Source organism: Xiphophorus couchianus, chromosome 12 (assembly GCF_001444195.1).
Source record: "Xiphophorus couchianus chromosome 12, X_couchianus-1.0, whole genome shotgun sequence".
Lineage (NCBI taxonomy): Eukaryota > Metazoa > Chordata > Actinopteri > Cyprinodontiformes > Poeciliidae > Xiphophorus > Xiphophorus couchianus.
In genome coordinates, this window is record NC_040239.1 from 3,149,942 (window position 1) to 3,170,377 (window position 20,436).

Genomic DNA, 20,436 nt, shown 5'->3' on the forward strand with positions numbered 1-20,436 from the left:
ATATAAATGGAAAAATAAATAAAATTCAAGTTGTTTTTACATTGTTATGCAGAATTAAGTACACAGTTGCAAAACCTTTATTTGTTTAAAGTTTATTTTAACCAATCCCGCTGTATTTTTGCACAAATTGTGATAAAAAAACAACTATTTATTGCTTCTTTGACTGTATAGCTGTGACTTAATGGTACAGCATTTAAACCCCCAACACACAAATATTGTTCTTGAAAAATATTACCATTTGAAATAGGTTTCTTCAGAATGCCACATACTTAAAAAAATAATAGTAATTTATATTACTAAACTGAACACAGTAGCTGCATTTAATCATATTTTTGAATTTACTGATATTTATTGACGCTTTCGTGGAACAAACAGTGAAGAAAATAGCAAAAATCACATTTTCAATAATACTGTCAGTTTTGTTTTTTTTATTTACCATCAAGAACTTCAATTTATCATGAATACGATAAATCCAAAATTTTATTCATAGGAAATTTTTTTATGATAAGTGAGAAATGGTACGATAAATGTCCACCTCTATGAAATCCCTGTATTTAGAAGGTTTAATTTTACCACAACAGTCTGCAAATTGTTGAAATCCACAAATACTTCAGATGCCCTAAAGCTAACATCCACGGTCTTCCTTGTCTCCAGTCTCGTGGGTTTAGCCAATCAGTTCCAAGGAAAGTGAATACTGCTCCTGGATTGGCTGCTTTGTAACGCCAGCCGATAAATAGTTCTTGTGACATCACACTTTTGGGAACTTTGTAGCTGACAGCCATCTTGGTAGGTGTTTGTAACTAACTGACAAGGCAGTTGCTATGGAGTTGCTATGACAACCATTAACGAGCCACAATCTTAGAACTAGTTCTCACTTCATTCCTATTCTAACTTATAAACAACTTAAGTACATTACAACTACTACCTGATCACAACTTTGGAGTACTCTACTCACTTCTGTGCAATACTAAGATAAATATCAGTGATATTTACTGATATTTACTGCTGTACTAGTAAAATTAACTTAGCTAATGTAGTTTTTATCTGCTAGCTAACAAAGACAGCCTACGTGTAAGTTACTACAAATACTTACTCTATCAGGAGCTTGTTATTCATACAAAGAGTTTATATGTCTTTTATAAATTTGTTTAAACACTGATTGTATGTATCAGATCGGAGGCAGCTTAATGTCTGACACGTCTTACTTCTCTGTCTCATATGGGTCAATCCTACAGAAGCCATTTTGTTGATATACATTTTTCTTGCATATTGGTCAAGAGTGTCAGTATACTTTATTTTTGTTGGTTTGGAAGCCATGGTTTATCTTTGCTTTGTGCTCCACTTGCCTACCAAGATGGCGCTGATCCAGTTCAGACTTGTGGAAATCATGTACAGGGTGTCAAGTAGCATTGAGTCATGGTATTTCTACGTCCCAAGCTGCATTTTCTTTAGAATATTTTAAAAAATCAAAATTATTTTTGAATTTTCTCCAAATAATTTGGAGTTATCTTTGGATTCCTCATATGTGACAGCTCCTGTGAGATTCCACTTACTTTAATTTCAGTGTGTAAATATTAATTAGACACAACTAAATAGGAATTGTAATGAAACAGGGAACATCTTGTCCTTCTGCTGGTGAACAATAAACAGATTTGGATGTTTTTATCTCTTCTCCATCTCCAAAACCTCTCCAATCTCCCTCGGTGCCCATAATAGAGTATTCATTATTGTAGACAGCCCAGTAAATGTCATCTGGTCCAGCCGCGCCGCGCACGTCCATGCGTAACTGAATATAACTTATTAATTTTCATAAGTCATTGCCGGTTAATTATAAATGATGCCGGATGCTCTCCCAAGAAGGCCCTGCTGCATGCTGGGATATCTTCTCCCCAAGCTCGTCTGCTTCTGACGTGTTTCTGCGGGTTTTGCACAAGAACGTTAATGGACGTTTGCGTCGTTCTGATTGTGACTTTAACAACCTTTGCAGGGTCACAGACAACAGATGCTGGATTGTTAATGCTCCCTCCGCTGTGTTTTTGTTTCTCGTTGGGTTATTTTTGCTTACAGTCATGACCCTGTATGTTTTTCGCACTTGTGCTAGCAGTCAGTTAATGGAGCTGTCTGCAGCCTGTCGGTCCCAAGAATCACAGACATGGAGACTCTGTAAAGTGAATGATGGATTATTTCAGATTAACTCGCTCAGGAACAGAAAGAAAAGTAATTCTATGGTGCAGAAAGCCTATGGGAGACCAATACAACAGAACAAGTGGAGACTTGATGATTTATAGGTTTGGTAAACTAAAAATCAGCTTTCATTTTCTGTCATAACTTTATTAGGATAACAGCTCGGTTAATTAGATTAAATTACAATTGTTCAAAGCATCAAGTAAATGTAATTAGTTACATTTGCTTGAGTTTCTTTGAAAAAAAACTTTTAAGAGTATTTTTACTACACTGTTCTTTTTACTTTTACTTAAGTAATTTTATTATGAAGTATTCCTACTCTTACTTGAGTAAAATTTCTGGATTTTCTACCCACTGAATGAAAAACAAACACGTTTTAGCCAAAAATTCACCAGACACAGACACACATCTTCAGTTTTTGATAAAGTTTCATTAGTTTTTTTTATTGACAAAAACTGATTTTGGAAAACTGTCTTTTGTCCGATTTTGTTATTTTTTGTTACTTGGTCTTTAAAATACCAAAATTTCCACTTAACTTTACATTTTGTTCTGTCCAACTGTGTAATTTTTAAATACTTAATAATTGATCATTTGATTAGTTATTCAGTACTTGAACAGACTATTTACCAAATATTTTTTACTCTTTAATAATTTTTTGGATGGCTACTTTTTACTTTTACTTGAGTACAAATTTGTTGAAGTAGTGCTACTCTTACTTGAGTACCGTTTTTGTGTTCTCTGCCCACCTCTTAACTAATTAACTTAACTGAATAACTAATAACGGCCATTTTGACCTCATGTGAGTGTTGTAGTTTGGCCGCCATCCAACAGAGGGCGCCGCTGTTCATCCTGAAGTGGAACCGTTACAGAACCAAAATGGCGGCGGCGCCACTTCAGACGGGGAAAGAAAACGGTCCAATTAGAGTCCGGTGTGGGATGATAAATACGCTTGAAGCGGTTCTGTTTAAACACTCGATAAACTGCTTAAGTTTTTACATTAATCGCGCTGAGTCAGCCGAGATGCTTCATGGCGGAGCAGTGTCAACATCTCAACAAAAAAAAGACTGATTTGCTACGAAGGTGAGGATAAAGCGGTTGAGATAGCGCAGAGGAGTTAAAATTAATATTCATTCAAAATCAACCACAGATTGAACTTATGCATGAAAATGTTTCTGTTCATGGGAAATATTTCACTTCTCTTGAACATAAGAAAAGATTTTCCACCTTTTCTTCTATTCAACAACCCAAGAAGCTCCTGTCTTATAAGTCTAACTTTTTAACGTGACGTGAGAAAACTAAACTTTTCTGTTTATTCAGTCAGTATTTAACACAAAATTCTATGTTTTTATTATTTATTTTCTTACTTCAGCATATTCTGAAAATGTAGCACTTCATGTAATGGAAAGATGGATGGCCAAATTCATTCAGGGCCGCTTCTCAAATAATTGTTAGTTGATCGATAAGAATTAAGATGACTCAACTTTCATCAATCGATAACTTGTATCCGTAATAACAGCTGATGCGGTAGGAAGTTGCCAGTTCTTGCATTGATTTTTTTTTTCATTCTGTATAAACCACCTGGAACCTTACCAAAACAACACAGAATAACAACATCTGAATCATCTATACTAGCAGATCCTTTAAGGATTCATTTTTGCAATGATTTTTAGCCTGTTTCTGTTTCAGATCCTTTTATGTTGTTTTCTTCGTGCCTCAGCCTCTGTAGATTCACTCTCTGAAAGAAGCTGTCGCTGCAGACATGCATTAACAGGCAGCTCTGAGAGAAACAAATGCATTTGATGTTAGAGGGAAAGTTAAGGCACAATCATGCTCTGCTTTTTCTTCAGACCATTTTTTTCAACAGCAGTTTGTAATCAGAGGTTTGGCCGTTTGATTAATTTATTTTAAATATTTTTTTAAAGTTCTGGCTTCCGCCCACAGTCCAAAAACATGACTGTCGGGTTAATTGATCTCTCCAAATTCTCCCTAGGTGTGAGTGTGTGTGTGTGTGTGTGGCTGTTTGTCCTGTGTGTCTCTGTGTTGCCCTGTGACAGACTGGCGACCTGTCCAGGGTGACCCCGCATCTCGCCCGGAACGTTAGCTGGAGATGGACCAGCACCCCTGCTGATCCCACTAAGGGACAAGGGGGTTAGAAAATGGATGGATGGATATTTTTTAAAGCATCAATACAAGCTTTCACTGTGAATATACTTGTTATTATGTGTTTAACCGATTCTTATGGAATCAGCAAAATGCACAGACAGCAAGGAATGGATGGATGGATGGATGGATAATCAGATGGATGGATGAACAAATTAAAGAATAAGTAGATTGATGAATAGATAGATGAAAGGATGCGCGAATGGATGGATAACTGGATGAATGGATGGATAAATTAAAGGATAAGTAGATTGATGGATGGGTGGATGGATAAGTAGATGGAAAGATGGATAAATTAATGGATGGTGGAGAGATGAATTAGTGGATGGATACACATGTAAACGTTTGGGTGGACAGATTTATAAATAGATGGATGAATGGATTTACAACATGGGACAAATCTAAATATTTAATATATTTCCATCCTGTTTTCTTCTTTTATTTTTATTCAGACGTGAAAAATACTTGAACCAGGAAACAGTAACAGCTAATATTGGAAATGGATTTGATCTGAAGAGTGTTTTGCCCCTTTATTTTATTGTGTAACAAAATAAAATGTTTTACATAATTTCATCACATCAATAATACCCCAGCTGTAGTACATACAAGGAGAAACTCTCCTTCATTTTTATCTGGGATTTTCTGAATATGTCCTGGAATTAAAGATATCAAAAATTTAAAATAACATTTAGCTTTTCGCGTAGCTTTTATGTCTGACCCCCAAACAGTATCTTAACAAATATTTGAGTTTCTAATTTTCCATTTTCTCTGTTTTTTCAGACAAATTCAACGCCTACGTCACCTTAAAGGTCCAGAATGTGAAGAGTACAACCATCACAGTCCGTGGAGATCGGCCATGCTGGGAGCAGGACTTCATGTTGTAAGTAAAATACTTTATATTTACAAAAGTATTGAAACCCCTTGAACCTTTCCGCTCTTTGTCACATTATAACCACAAACATCTGTGGTTTTCAATTGGATTTCATGTGACAGACCAACATGAAGGAGTGCAGAAATGAGAAACAGAAGACTTTTGTATTCAGCCATGAAAGAAAAACAGTTAAAATATAAAAGCCCATGAAATGCATAAAGTAGTTTTACAAGATCAAAGTGTCACAAAATAAAACAGTTATCAAATGAATAAACAATGAAATAAGTAAATATTGAAATAAAAAAATAAATCTTGCAATCAATTTTTTTATAAATCTTGAAATAAATCAATCAACCTTGAAAAAAATTTAAAAATATATATATTAAAAATATTTTGTTTTGTTTCATGGGGACATTTATTTCATGCAGTAAAATGTTTATTCTGCTTTTATTATTTCCATTGCTAATAAAAATGGAGTTAAAAAGATAAACGTCCATGGAATGCATAAAGTAGCATAACAAAATTAAAGTGTCACAAAATAAAACAAAGTTATTAGATGAATAAAAAAATGTAATAAATAAATCTTGAAATAAAAGATTCTTGAAATAAATACAATTATTTTTGTTTTATTTTATGGGGACATTTATTTCATGTGACATATTTACAGACAAAGGTGTTTTTATCTTGAATTCAAAGTGTAAATATATTTTGTATAGTTTTGGTTTGAATATGTGTTTTCTGTGTTCTCCAATTAATGGTTAATCGATTATTAAATTATTTGACTATTATTTAAAAAGAAACCAGTTAATCCAATTAGTCATTTCAGCCCTATTTAAAACCTAAATTCATTTATTTTAGTTTGGATCGTCCCTTTGCTTTATTTTTCCGGCGTTTTTTTGCAAAGTGTTGTCACTAGCGGCATAGCGGTGGTAACGGCGTGTTCGCTGCCAAACCCCTGGGATGTATTAAGACAAATGCAGAGAGAAATTGGTGCCTCAGATGCTGTGGCAGCCTGCAGATGAATGCAGGCCAGGTAGCCATTGCAAGCTGACTTGTTATCTGGTCTTAATGGGCCTCTGTGGCATTGAAAGTGGTGCACAGCAGCGGCCTGTGGGACTCCGGTCTGGCCGGCTGACACGGCCTCCTAAATGGGAATTTGGGCAGAAGGAGGTTGGATGGATGGAAAGTGAAATTACCTGCCAGATAAGTGGATGAGCCAGTTAGAAATCTAATGAATTGTCCAGCCCATCCTGATTCCAGAGGGAATAGAAGTAAAGATGCACCTGATTTAGAAATCTGCTGGGTTGTTTTTACGCTTCCTGTTCTGTTGTAAGTGGTGGTGTTTGAATCAATGTGTGAGGAGAAAATCAGCAATTTATGTGTGGAAGTATTGTCTGATGGACAAAACATCCTCGCTGGGTGGTTTGAATGGCATCCCATAATTTGTTTTTTTAACTCGTCCTGCATCTTTTTGGCACATTTGGCAGCTGTGCAGAGAAACACTGATGGCAAAATGAAGTTTTGTGGTCTCTCGACGAGCAAAATGGTGCATCTGAAGAGTAGTAGAAAAATCCAGTTTTAATTTGGAAAATCTGATGATAAGTACCAGTAATGATTGTGCCACAGCTACTAGCAGACCGGCTGCTAATTTTTCTCCAAGCCCGTTGTGCCAACAGGACTACAATATGACACAGAGAGCTGTTCGTCTGCTCTTCTGCTCACAGATTTTCTTATTTCAGTGTTTAGAGTACAGAAGATGATTAGGACCACTGGGGGGAAAAAAATAATTCTTTAATCATACAATTCTGACTTTTCCTGTGGGCTACAATGACATTAACATATGTGTATTTCAAAAAAAAAAAGGGTTAGTGCTGATGTTTGAGTAATTCTTTAAATCATACTAAAAACAACTAATTTTAAGTTTCAGGTTTATAACTGACTTAAAGGAATTAGATTAAATTCAATGACGCTGCAGACTGAATTATTTCTTCCTCCACAGAGCCGCATGATGATGACCAAATCATTTCTCAATCTAGCTACTGCCTGCAGTGTAGTGCAGTACGTCAGGCAGCAGTTCATTCATTTTAAAGCTGTTATCGGTTCTGTGTTTTTATTTCTGCAGCGAACTGCTTCAGTGATTCTCCTGGCAGCAGGAAGTGATGCTAAACAGCTTTAAAAATAACCTGATGAGTGTACACAGCTACAGATTCCAGTTAAATAGATTTTTCTATGCAGATCATTTAGATGACATGCTAGGCTAATGTTAGCATTTTTACTTTGCATTGATATGACTGATTGATTATTATCAATGAGTCAAAATCTTACAAAGTATTTTTGGTCTAGTTTTGTTTCAAATATTTTTGTACACATGATATAAAACAAACTAACTTACAGGTAACCTTTCAGCAAGATATATAATAAGTAAATAATTCCTTAATATTGGTGAAAAAGTTCTAGTTCTATTGACATATTTTTTCACTTATAACACGGGAAAAATGTCTGGTTATAAGTGAAATAATGTTACTTGTACCTTTTATCAATATTAAGGAATTATTGGCTCTAGTTAACAAGCTCTCATGTCTTGCTGAAAAGTTACTTATAAGCTAATTTTGTCTCATTTCAAGCATGATAAGAAATTTGCACTACAAATAGACCAAAAGTACTTAGTAAGATTTTGTGTCTAAGATCACAGATGTATGCGTTTTATTTTAATTGAACAACAACTTAGGATATATTCAGCTGTTTGGGGAGAAGCTCTTCTGATTATTGATCGGTTTGTCTGTTGTTTCGGGTCATCGCCTACTCTTTCCTTCAATTAAGGTCTGCTCAAGTATCAACAAATTGTGACCTTTGTCCTTCTGCCTGCATCAGCCTGTATTAAGTGTTTGAGGAGTGACTTTATCAAATTACAACAGGAGAGATTAACGTCTGTCTGTTGGAAACCTTTTCCTCCTCCTCCTGTCCTTCTTCATTCTGCTTCTCTGATTTTGATCTGCAAGGTTTCTTTCGTCTGGATGTTTAAATAAGACGAAATAGTTGGGTGCTATGTAATGTATTTTATGAATCCAATTCATGGTGTATCGTCATGTTGTTTGCATTCAAATTTTTAATTGGAATTTATTGAATAGAAGATGGGGAAAATGCAGCTGACTTTACTAGAAGTGGTCATTTGAACGGATAACCATGATGTATTAGTTCTATAAAACGAAAGGATTAGAATTATGCCCCCCCCCCCCCAAAAAAACTGAGACATTTTAAGATTGTCAGAAGTTTTCTTGAAAAAACTTTGAAATTTCTGAGTTGAACATTTGCTAACAGAAATTTTGAGAATAAATTCAGAACTTAATTTTTTTTTGTAAATTTCAGTTTAAAATGTCAAAAATGTCCAACTTTACATTTCCATTTATTGAACATTTCTGAGATTAATCTAAAAATGTCTGAGTTTTTGGCAGAAATCTATGAGACCAGGCCTGTCACAATAACAAATTTTGCTGGACGATATGTTGTCAATATATCAACTGGGACAATAAGGGATTATATTGTGTCAATTAACATATTGATAATAACACAAGTTTGCTCTCTCAACAACCAAAAAACATTAACTTCGTAAAGAACAGCAAACACTGAAAGTATTAAATAAAACAGAAACAACTGCATGCACACAAAACCATAAATAAAATGAAATGATCAATCTCATTTTAACTGTTAAGCATCTTCCAGGAAATGGGTAAAACAGGCTATTTTATTGATAAATTTACATGTGGGCATTAAAAACCCATCTCATACATAAATCTAACTCCACTCTGTCAACTTAAAGAGGACTATCGACTTCAGCTTTAGTTTGTGTGAGTGCACAACCGCTTTCTTAAAACCACTTTCATTTGGGAGGAATGAAAATCATTTTGTTGTAGATATTATTGATTTAATTAAGAATATCTATGGGGTCAGTTAACACGGTGACGCAGGGTTGGGTATTGTGAGTATGGACTCTAAGGTTTAAACAGACATAAGTGCTGAAATATTGATGTTCATGTCAAAATCAAACCAACTCAACAAGACTGATAACATAAAAAAGACCATTGCCATTTTCTTGTTCCTGATCCTGAAACTGTGTGTGTTTGTGCAAAGCTTTCCCAGCATGTTTGAATCTGTATTTCACCGCCGACTTCACAGATCTCCCGTCTGTCGGCTCTCAGTCTCAGCTCAAACACACACAGCGTCCTTCTGGATGTTTAAAAATGCACTGATTCTGACTGTTTTCACCAGAGACACAACTCAGGCACGTCATTCATAGACACCAGACATGTTTTTAATCATAAAACTGCATAATCCCATAGATTAAACTGAGCCACCAATAAAAACTGTATTCTTTCTTTCCATTTCCCTCCCTTTAACCCAGCAGACGCAGACTGTCATCTTATGTAATATAAGATTAAAGTAGCTCACCTTGGCCAAAATGTCATTTTTAACTGCTAATAAATCATATTTTTGACTAATTTAAGATTCAGATTTAGCTGAGAAATTGGAAAATTAAAGGTACAGCATGTCCCTTTTATATAGTAATGTTTTTTAAAATAATTATTAAAACTATGATGAAACTTTAAACTGCTGCTGCGCAAGTTACTCGACATGCATAATATGCCATTACCAGTATATTACTTGAAAATGGTCTCAAAAAACATTATTTTTCATTGCAATAATTATTGGAACAATTTATCGTCATCCAAAATTCAATATCATTCCGAGTTTTTTTTCTAAACAAATTCTGAGATTAATCAGCAAAATTCTTATTGTGACTTAAGCCCTGTTTAGTCCGCTTTAATCAAACTCCAGTTTGTTTGTTTATGGATGTGTGAATGCGTAATCAAACGCTGACGTGAACCAAACAAGCAAACTCTGGTCCGTCTACAAACCTCTGTCTCGGTTCAGTTGTTGTGAACTGTGGTCAGATTTGGATGAATATGTGAACACCAAGCGGACCGGAGACCGCTCCAGAAGCAGGAAGTGAACCATAACCCAAGGCATTCTGGGTAAATACAACCAAGTCTAGCGCTTGTGGCAAAAATGGCTTGTGGTATTTTTCCCTAAGACAAGAGAAATCCTACAAAAGCTAAAATCTGACGCTGCTCCATTTTTGCTAACATTTTATGAAAAAAGAGGTTATGGTCTGTTTTCTTTAGAGGTGTCCAGGTCGTTTCAAGTTTTTGAATTAGTTTGACTGAATATGAAATCGAAACGCAGCAGCTGAAAATGTAAAAAAAATATTGCAACTTTGGTCTCCAAATGAACCGAGTCATCAGATATTTTATGACTTTTGTCCCCCATAAGGCCAGAAAATGTCCTTAATTGGCAACTTAAACAAGGTTATGCACAACTTAGCTTCTCCCACCCACTGTCTCTCCATCATCTGAGCTGCTGAGAGTCATCGGAGATGATTGACAGGCAAACTGAGGCGACATGAATGTGAATGAGGATATGAATATGAATATGCAGATGAGCAGGGGACACAGTTGGCTTCTGTCTCTCTTTAGAGAAAATGACAGTTGTCATTTTGGCACTTATTGTTTGAACCTCGTGACCTTAAGGGGGAAGAAGATTGGTGCCGGACTGAAAAATAAAAATAAATCCCATCTTAGACCAGATGTATGCTTTCTTTTGATTGGTTGCGATTTTAACATGAGCTTAACTACGTTTAGGTGTTATTGAAAACGGTCCTTTCATGTGTTTATATATAAAATTCATATATGAAGGAGAATTAACTTGCAGGTTAAAAGCAATTGGTCCTGTTTTGTGTTATGTTAGGTTACTGACAGGGCAAAAAGCGCTGCAAACATATTAATGATGCAAACTCCAAAACACAAACACAATAAATAAGTGCTACATAAAAACGATGCAAATAACAAAAATGTTAAGTATGAAATGCTAATACCAAAAACAAAAGTCCTCCAGACCACTAGGGGGAGTAGACTAGCAAATCTGTGAGATCAGACCCTTAATAAGGACAGGATGTCCAAAAGGAAGTTGGAGGAAGACGGAATTTATGTTTTAAACTTTTTTTTTTTTTTTTTACACATTTTAGAACAACAGCATATGTATGTAGTTGCTATTACCTCCATACTCCCTCTAGTGTTCTGGAGGACTTTCGTTTTGTGCAGAGAGTTTGCAATTACGGTTGTTTTTGCAACATTTTTCCTTTGCTCTTTTTTATTTGGAGCATTTTTCTTGTTTTCAGTGTTTTACTGATTCTTTTATTTTTTTTCTTTTTGTGTGTTTTGGGGTTCCTGTTTATTCATGTGTTTGCAGCAGGTTTTGACGTTTGTGGCACACCTCAATAACCATTAAGGTTATTGAGGTGTTCATGCAAACGAACACCTTAATAAATATTTTTACTCCTTGATTATTTTAAGAAGAGCAAAACATATATTTGATGACGTATTCCTCAGCACTTTGCCTTAGGGACCTTTAAAAGCATCTGATCTGGTGAAGTTGGAATATAATGGTGAAACAGTTCGGCAACATAAAACAGAGCTAAATTATTAATGCAATTCAAAACAAATCTAAAATCACTTAATACAATGCACAAGTACTACTGGTAGGTTGCTTATACCGTGTTTGTAGTGATAAAAGGGTCAGCTTGACTCCTTTAAATGAGTTTATTGTTGTTGTGACCATGTGTAAAGAGTATTTGCTGTATTTTATTGATGTTGTTTTGTGTTTGATCATTTCCACAGCGAGATCAGCAATCTGGACTCTGGTCTGGTGGTGGAGCTGTGGAACAAAGGTTTGATCTGGGACACTATGATCGGTACAGCACTGATACCGCTGGACACCATCCATCAGTCTGATGAGGTAGCGATTTATTCAATCAGCTATTAACCGATTATTCTGACAACTAATCGATTAATCGAATAAACGAAATGACACATTCTCCCATTTTTTCATTCAAATAAATTAGATTTTATTTACACAACATTCCTTTAGTGATTGCCTGATCATTTTTAATGAAGAATGCAAAGTAAATATTTCTTACATAAACATGTTCAATTTCAGCCCTTTCTGCTTGATTTAATATTTGTGCAGTGTAGGGCTGATCTGTTGATTAGTTTTTGGATTAACTGATTAATAATTGGGTAAAAAAGGTAATTAAAAGGAGATTTTTAAAATATATATATTTGAAATTAAAACTGCCAATTGAGGTAAATTGGGTAAAACATATCTACCAAAAATGAATGTTTGTTTTTTTTTATCTTAAAAAAATGTTTTTCATAAAAAAAACACCTTATTTGACATATGTAAAAATATATACATATATAATTATGATATATAATTAAAAACCCATTAATCTGATTAATCATTTCAGTTCTAGTTTCATCCTTTTACTGTACAGAGAAATCTCTGAAAGTAAAAATGTTTTTTGCACCAGTTTTTTCTTATCATTAGAATTTTTATTGATTTTTGAAAATCTGGCCTCAGTTTGATGATTATTTTAGGTATTTGTTACCTTTTGGTTACCTTTAACAGTGGAGATTATTCTTTGCACTATTACAAACTAGACTTTCCAGTTACGCAAATTAAAGCCTTTTAATTTGACGAAACCATTAAGTAAAATGTCATAATATTCTCCTTCTCAATAAACAAATATATAGCATTTTAGGTCTATGGTCAACAGTAAAATTCAAACATCGCTTTTAACTGTTATTTCCAGTTGAGACCTTAAACTAAAAATACACAGAAAACTGACATTTCTGACAGAGTCTAGTATTTGTTACTTTTAGAGAAGGTTTCAGAAGAAAACATAAATAAATTCAGTAAATTACAGGGAGGAATGAGTCTTTCACTGACTTGTTTGGAACCACGTTAACATCACTGATGATCAGCAGGAAGAGAGAGAGAGACCCATTACATGGATCAATAACTGTATTGATTCACAGATGGGAACCTGATTGCTGCTTTAAGGCGCACCTAAAGAAATGCAAATGAGTATTTTCATGTCTTGCTAGTTTCCATCAGTTTTCTGAGTGTTTCCTGTTCTTCAGGAGGGACCAGGAAGTTGGACGGCTTTGGACTCGGAGGTGTTGATGAAGGAGGATCAGATCTGCGGCACCATCAACCCAACGCCGCACCAAGTGCTGCTGGACACTCGCTTTGAGCTTCCCTTTGGTGCGTATCACATCGGGCTGAAACGATTAATCACGATTAATTATGACTAATTGTGATTAAATGATTATTCAAATAATCATCAACTAACTTAGTAATCGATTAATCGTTAATTACAGTATAAACACTCAATAAAAAGCCAAAAAAGACCACGCAGAGCAATAATTAAGCCAAAACTATAAAAAAATAAATGTGCATGTTGTCTGTGAATACATTTACAGACAAAACTTCCAAAGTGGCATAATTTTAGGTTCAAATTCTGTAAAAAAAAATCTCCAATAAGACTCCAATTATTAATCGTTTAATCCAAAAAGTAATCAGCAGATCAGTTTTTCACTTTCCATCCATCCATCCATCTTATCCATCCATCCATCCATCCATCCATCCATCTATCTTCCACTTTACCCGGGGTCGGGTTGCAGGGGTAGCAGCCTAAGAAGAAAGAGGTTTTATTGAGGTTGTATTGATGTTAAATCAAGCAAAAAGACCTGAGATATTCACATATCAATGTTGGAAATATTATTTGTTTTAGTTACAGATGCATAAAATTATCAAGCTTTCATCAGAGGAATGCTGTCAATAGATTATAAAATGTTTTCTTGTTTAAAAATGGAAATTGTTTATTTTTACCTTTTAAAATAGTTCTAATATTTTATAAAATAAGCTTAAATTACATTTCTTTTTTTCCAATTATGCGATTATCCTATATTCTATAGTTTATTCTATAAACTATAGAATAATCAATTACTAAAATAGTTGCAGCCCTAGTAGCTTTACAGACAGAAAGCGGTACTCCTCTTGCCTGCTTATTGAACTGATGCTTTTATTTAACACTTTTTAGAAAACATAAGTGTTAAAAATACAATGAAATACTGCCGATGGATCACAATAGTCCTTAAAAAGTCCTGATGAAATCACTGAAACCATCCCAGTGATCTCCTCAACAGAAAAACTGTGATTTGTCAATAGAAAAAGGGGATGTTGTTTAGATATTTGGCACAATAGTGGTGCCAGAAAACATTTAAAAAAGTTAAGTTATGTTTTTTTTTTAATTCAAACTGGTAATAAAGAAGATTGTGGAGCAACTGTTCTGCTTGATTTATCCAATTCTTTTTCATTCATTAGAGAGAAATTGAGTTCAAATTCAGTGATGTAAAACGAGAGAGAGAACAGGATTTTTGCAAAAATGAAGTAATGAAATCACCAGGATTGTACAGCAAACCACTAAACTGATAAATTAAAGATTTTCTGTCTTTACTTTATCATAATTACTAAGCTAAAGTAACTATAAATCCTTCATTTCTCCTGTTTTACTTCATTTAGCTGCTCACAGCTCCCTGCTCTGTTTTATTCACTTTCACCTCCTGTTAAACGGTGGAACATGTGGAACCACCATTAGGCTGCATTAAGTTTTTATGATGGGTTACACTTTGTTAATCTTTCACAACCTTCTCATTTTTATTTCCTGCTTTTTTTCCCCCAGCTATCCAAATTAAACCCTCCCTGCTCTGGGATCTGTTCCTGTTTTATTTTTCTTCTTTTACATGTTGAAACCAGATATTTACATACATTGAATATAATTTTTTTTTCTCTGTCTGAAGTTAAATTTGACCAAACGCCTCTTGTTTTAGCTTGGTTAGATTTCCCAGATAGATACAGGACACCGTGTCGTTAAGCCATTTTCTGAAACAGGTAGAGGATTTCCGTTCGCTCAGAGTAAAGCCGTTTTGAGACCATTAAACCAAACACAAGAGCCTGCAGTAGAAACATGGGAAGAGTAAGAGAAAATGTATCTATCGGTTCATCTTTAGTTCGTGTAAAGATGTGTTACATCTTGTTCGTGTTGATGTTGGAGACTACAGCCGGACATTATAAATTCTCCTGTTTTCTCTTTTTTTAAACCTGCATTGGCTTTAGGGAAACTCTGAGCTGCTGCTGGTTAATTTGATTCTGAGGCCTGGAAAGAAAATTTCCCATTTACTAGCCATCAAAAATGCATGACTTTAAGGTTTGAACACATTGAGCTGCTTGGTTGAGAGAGTCCAGAGGACGGAGGAGAGAGAGCAGAGATCAGGGTGGAGCTCCAGCCCCCATGTCCTTCATTTCTTTCTCCACTTGGGCTGACTTAACTTCTGATTTTTCCAGGATTATCTGCTGTATTTTCTCATTTTGTTTCTCCACTCATCACTTGACATATCCCTCCTCCCCATGCCTGCCTGCGGGTCTTTCTTCTTAACTTTGTTGCTTTCCTCCATCTCCTCGGACCAGATATCCCAGAAGACGAGGCGGAGTACTGGACCAGTAAGCTGGAGCGGATCAACACCATGCAGATCCACGACGAGGTTGGTTCAATAACTGTTCACTGCTAGTAATTTGAAAAAAGGCCAAAACCAGTTTCTGTACCTTATTTTTTTTATTTGAAGTTTTGTATGCATGCATTAAAGAGTAAATCTGCATGTTTCAAAGGTTGAACATGAAGCATAATGCATCTTTTATCAAGCTGTATTATATGTAAGCATTTGAACAATCAGATGAAGTTTTAACAGAATTTAAAATGTAACCTTTTCAATCATTTATTTATTTTATTATTATATTCTGTGAAGAGCTTTTCACATAAAGAAATTTAAACTGTGGAGGAAATAAAAAAATGTTTTCTTCTAAAATGCCAAAGTTTAAAGTTTTATCTAAACTCAGTTCAAAGGGTCTTAAAATAAAATCCCAGCTACAACATGAACACAGTTTTAATGCAATCCCTGTTTCACATTGTAATGTACACACAGTCTTTAGGTGAAACTAAAGTTTTTCCTTGTTGTCTGATTTCTTTTTTTTTGTTAATCTTTAATTCATTTGGACATTATTTTTACCATAAAGCATCCTTGTCTGATTTTGTCTGCTGCATTTATACTTTTTAAATATTATTTATGTCTTTGTCTTGAAGAAATACAAACTAATTTTAATCAAATTAAAACAAGATCTTTTTTTTTTTTTAATTCTGTCCCATTTTGTTTGCTTTTATAAATAAAATCAAACTCATTCTTCTGTTGAAGTTAGTTTGGCTCTCTGCTGCCACCTTGTGTCAAATAAAGGTTGTAACTACATCGAACAAATGCAGGAATAACTTTAAAATCGTTTTATTCTTTATTTTTTCACCTTTCCTGTTGTTTTTTCTTCTTCTTTTCCCAGTACCCTTTACCAGGAGAGGTCCAGAGAAGAAGAATGGCGTCGATGCCGTCACAGTGCTGTAAGTCCACAAACAAAATCATTATTTTGTGCATGCAGTTAGAAATAAGTCTTTACTTTTTTATTATGTTTTAGAAGTTAACTGATGAATTCAAACATATAAATGAGTATCTGTCTTTATTTTAAAACAAAAAAATTGATTAATGACCGATGGATTGGCGCTAATTTGGCAGGATAATCATATAAAAAAATTATAGGAATTTAATTTCCCTCTTTCTTGACAGGAAAGCAGATATCTCATCATGTTGACACATATTTCCTCCAGTCGAACACATTTGGTTTACTTCCATGCACAACAGAGTTAATTTTTCAGTAATAGAGTTTACCTTTCTTCTTTGAAAACTCTCCTTCATTCCAACAGGCAGTTGGAGTTATTTTGGATGGAGTGATCAGCAAAGTATGTAAAGAGGTTGTTTGCTGTTTTTTACCACCTGTGATTCATTTTTCTCTCCATATTTGCATGTTGCAGAATGGTTTGTTGTCTTGCTACAAAAGAAATCTAGTGTGGAGTCACATTGTTTGGTCTGTCACACCAGCGTTCATTTTGTGTTGTCTGCCTGCTACCACAAGAGGGAGCCATTTGTTCAAATACTTTTGTTGCCTGAATGCCTTCTTTCCATCCTTAAAACACATTACATGTCATAGTGAGATTGCAAATTGAAAGAAATGGAGTGGAAATGCTTCGTTAAAGTATTTGCTTTGTTTCCACTCCAGCGTATGACGACCATGACAGCGCCGTGGACGACCGAGACAGTGACTACCCCAGTGAAACTGGGAACCGGCCACCGCGGTTCCACAACACTTCCCAGACAAATTCATCCGTCCATCAGTATCCCATAGGCCGTAGAGTCCAGCATCAGAGCCTGTGTAGGGAGTCTGACTCTGTTCACAGTTACGATCTAGACAATAGAGAAACGAGGGCAAACAGGTAAACACAGACATGTCTTTCTACCTATGCAGCAGCATTACGTTCTGGCAAAAAATGTCATTCATTTGTGTATGTCTGTGTATATAAAGATACACAAAGACTTGGTTAAATGTTTTGGCAGTGACACAAGTGTGGAGATTATTTTGTTTTTACACTATTCCCCGATCTACCATAGATGAGTGTCAAAAGTGAGATTAGTTTTGTTTGAAAATTTATATTTTTTTGACTGAAGTGTAAGTAAGTCTTCAGATGAGAAGCAACCCCAGACATGGACTATATTGGGATGTTTTTCTCTAATTCAATGGATTAAGAAAATATTTGCGCACCAATAAGTCAGCTGATCTTCCAAAATTTTTCCTAATTTTGGGAGATCAATAATTGGCCGATACTTAAATGTGAAACTTATCTTTTGTATTTATCCACCTCTGCAAAAATCTGAAAATCTGCCAATAGGTTGCACTGTTTGACATTTAGATAATAAATTCACTTAATGGAAACACCAATTTTGAAAAAACATTTTTGATGAAAATCTTTGGCACTAGAAGGATGTGTTTTTCTTTTGGCTGTGTTGAAATTGGTTTATTTCGCAAAACTGCAATGGAAACACTTTTTTTGTTAATAGTTGATTGATAATGTTTTGCAGACATGTAGCAAGCATGACTTTTTAAAAAAAGCCTTTTTCTTTTTCGAAATGATTGGACATGCAGATAATTACATAATAATTTCAAACCAATGTGAGAAAATGAAGCCAGAAAGTTCCCAAAGACATTTGTGTCACTTTTGGTATGGCTTTAGTTATTTACAGTAATATTACCCTAACATTTTGTTGACAGTTTTAGTCAACCAGTTGCTTTTCTAAATATTTGAAAGAAAAAAACAACAAAAAACTAGCTTTCTTTTGCATAACTGCAGATGATGTTTTTAAGCTAAATGAACTTATTATGCCTTTTATTGTTGCTCTATACATTTACTTCTTTTATTCATCTGTATGTACATTGCCTCTCTCTTTTTTTAGATCATGTTTAATGCTTCTCTTTGTTGTTCCTCTTTGATTTCCTCCCTTTATTTTTCTTTCTTTGCATCACATTCCACCTCTTCCTGCATGATATACTTTTGTTTATCCAATCTAGACGATCAAACAGCAAAAGAGGCATTAGAATAATTCCTGTAGACTCAGGTATGGGTGTAGAGGATTGGGAGAGCAAATATAATGTGCCTAACTCGAGTGTACTGGATGATTATTTAGACACTGAGCAGAAACTTTGGGAGGATGAAGATAAAAGTATCATCTACCGAATCAGTGACAACTGTGAGTCCAAAGGCAGCAGATTTTATCAGACGGTAGAGTGTGATGGTCTATCCCCAGAGGACACGCTGGAGCCAAATGACAGGGCACCCAGACAGAGGCATGGCTTTGGCAGCGGGGAAGTGCGATTAGTTTACAAGGCAGCCGGCAGCTTTGAGGATGAATCATCTCCTCCTGAAATTGACATAATTCCCTCAGTTAAACAGCTGAGACAGCCGACAGACAGAGAAAGCCTCCTTTACAAGACCAGATTGTGGGCCAAAACCGCTTTAGAAGACACTCTGGAGAACTATGCTGTTTTTCGTGAGCAGGAGGCTGCTAGGGAAGAAGCTGATAGGGTCAGAAGACGTGTTGACTATAACTCGCTTGGCTCTGATGAGATGCAGTACTCATTTGGATCTGAGGAAGAACTGGAGGAGCTAACATTCACTGAGGGAGACGCTAATTTTGAATATGAAAGTTACGGCTACTCTGGCAAGTATATGGAACATTTTGAAGGACAAGATTTTTCAAGAAGAAGCAGAACAACTGATCAACAAGATCAGTTATCTCCTGTGGAGGACCCAGATGATGAATACATAGATCCAATGGGTGAACTGCGGAGCTTAGTCCACTCAGTGTCTGAATACTTGGCAGTAAAAGAGGAGGAGGTCAACAGCTATGAATCAATGCCCAAGCCACCAAGAAGAAAACTACCTGCTCTGCCAACTGATGCAAAAATTTTACCACCTGAAGACAATGACAGCAATATGGCCAAACCTGTTTTTAAAGAGGAAAGACCTGTTGAACAAGGCATAACTGGGGTGAAAAATGCAATGAGCTCATTGTTCAGCACAATCACAGGAGCAAAGTCTCCAACTGAGGCAGAAGCCTCTAGTATTTCTCCATCTCCCCAGCCACCACAAACTGATTCTGGTATTTCAAAATTGTTCTCGTTTATCCCTAAATCTAATACCGAAACCCCTGAAACTGTGTGTGCATCTGCAACAGAACCACCTACCTCCCAAACACCACCCCAAACCGAATCAGGAATTTCCAAGCTGCTTGCATTTATTCCCAAAAGTGGTGGTACCACTCCACCAGTGGCCATAGTTCCACCTGCCTCCCAGGAGCCCACGACGGAGAAAAAGTTCTCTCTACAGTCACTTTTGCCTTTTCAATCCTCTGAACCCAGTAGACAAACGGAGGCCAACCAGCCGCCTACCCAAGCTTCCACAGAGGCACAAAGTAGTTCAACAGCTGGTAATCTGTCTGCATCTGGGTTTGAATCCATGTTAGGAAGGCTAAGTCCTTTGAGGCTTTTTTCCAGTTCACCATCTCCCAGAGAGACATCACCACAACCACCGGAGCAAAGAAGTCCATCTGCTGCAAGCAAAGAATCCCAACAAGGTCAAGTAAGTAGAGCCACCAGTCCTAGTAGAGAAGGCTCACAAACAGAGCAGCAGTCATCAGGAGAGATAAGACCAGGCTCTGCAAGTGGATCAGTTGATCTCTTGCCAGATACAGGAAGCGGATCAATTGAGCTTTCCCAAGAAACAGCAACCGGGTCAGTAGAACTTCTTCCAGAGACTGAGTCCTCTGGTGAGCTAC

The 20,436-nt window shown here is 35.8% G+C and overlaps 1 protein-coding gene across 3 annotated transcripts in view; it reads left to right on the forward strand.

The window, feature by feature from the left end:
* LOC114154128 (protein unc-13 homolog B-like) overlaps window positions 1-20,436 on the forward strand; it is a 139,987-nt gene that overhangs the window by 18,398 nt on the left and 101,153 nt on the right. The window contains exons 1-8 of one of the 3 annotated variants that reach the window (XM_028032939.1): window positions 3,063-3,264; window positions 5,125-5,224; window positions 11,947-12,064; window positions 13,252-13,375; window positions 15,641-15,714; window positions 16,556-16,613; window positions 16,974-17,009; window positions 17,327-17,540. In XM_028032939.1, the coding sequence (XP_027888740.1) occupies window positions 5,220-5,224; window positions 11,947-12,064; window positions 13,252-13,375; window positions 15,641-15,714; window positions 16,556-16,613; window positions 16,974-17,009; window positions 17,327-17,540 (629 nt within the window). In that variant the 5' untranslated portion in view covers window positions 3,063-3,264; window positions 5,125-5,219. Of the gene's footprint in view, window positions 1-3,062; window positions 3,265-5,124; window positions 5,225-11,946; window positions 12,065-13,251; window positions 13,376-15,640; window positions 15,715-16,555; window positions 16,614-16,973; window positions 17,010-17,326; window positions 17,541-20,436 lie in introns of those variants that run through there. The other 2 variants (XM_028032937.1, XM_028032938.1) reach the window with 2 other exon arrangements.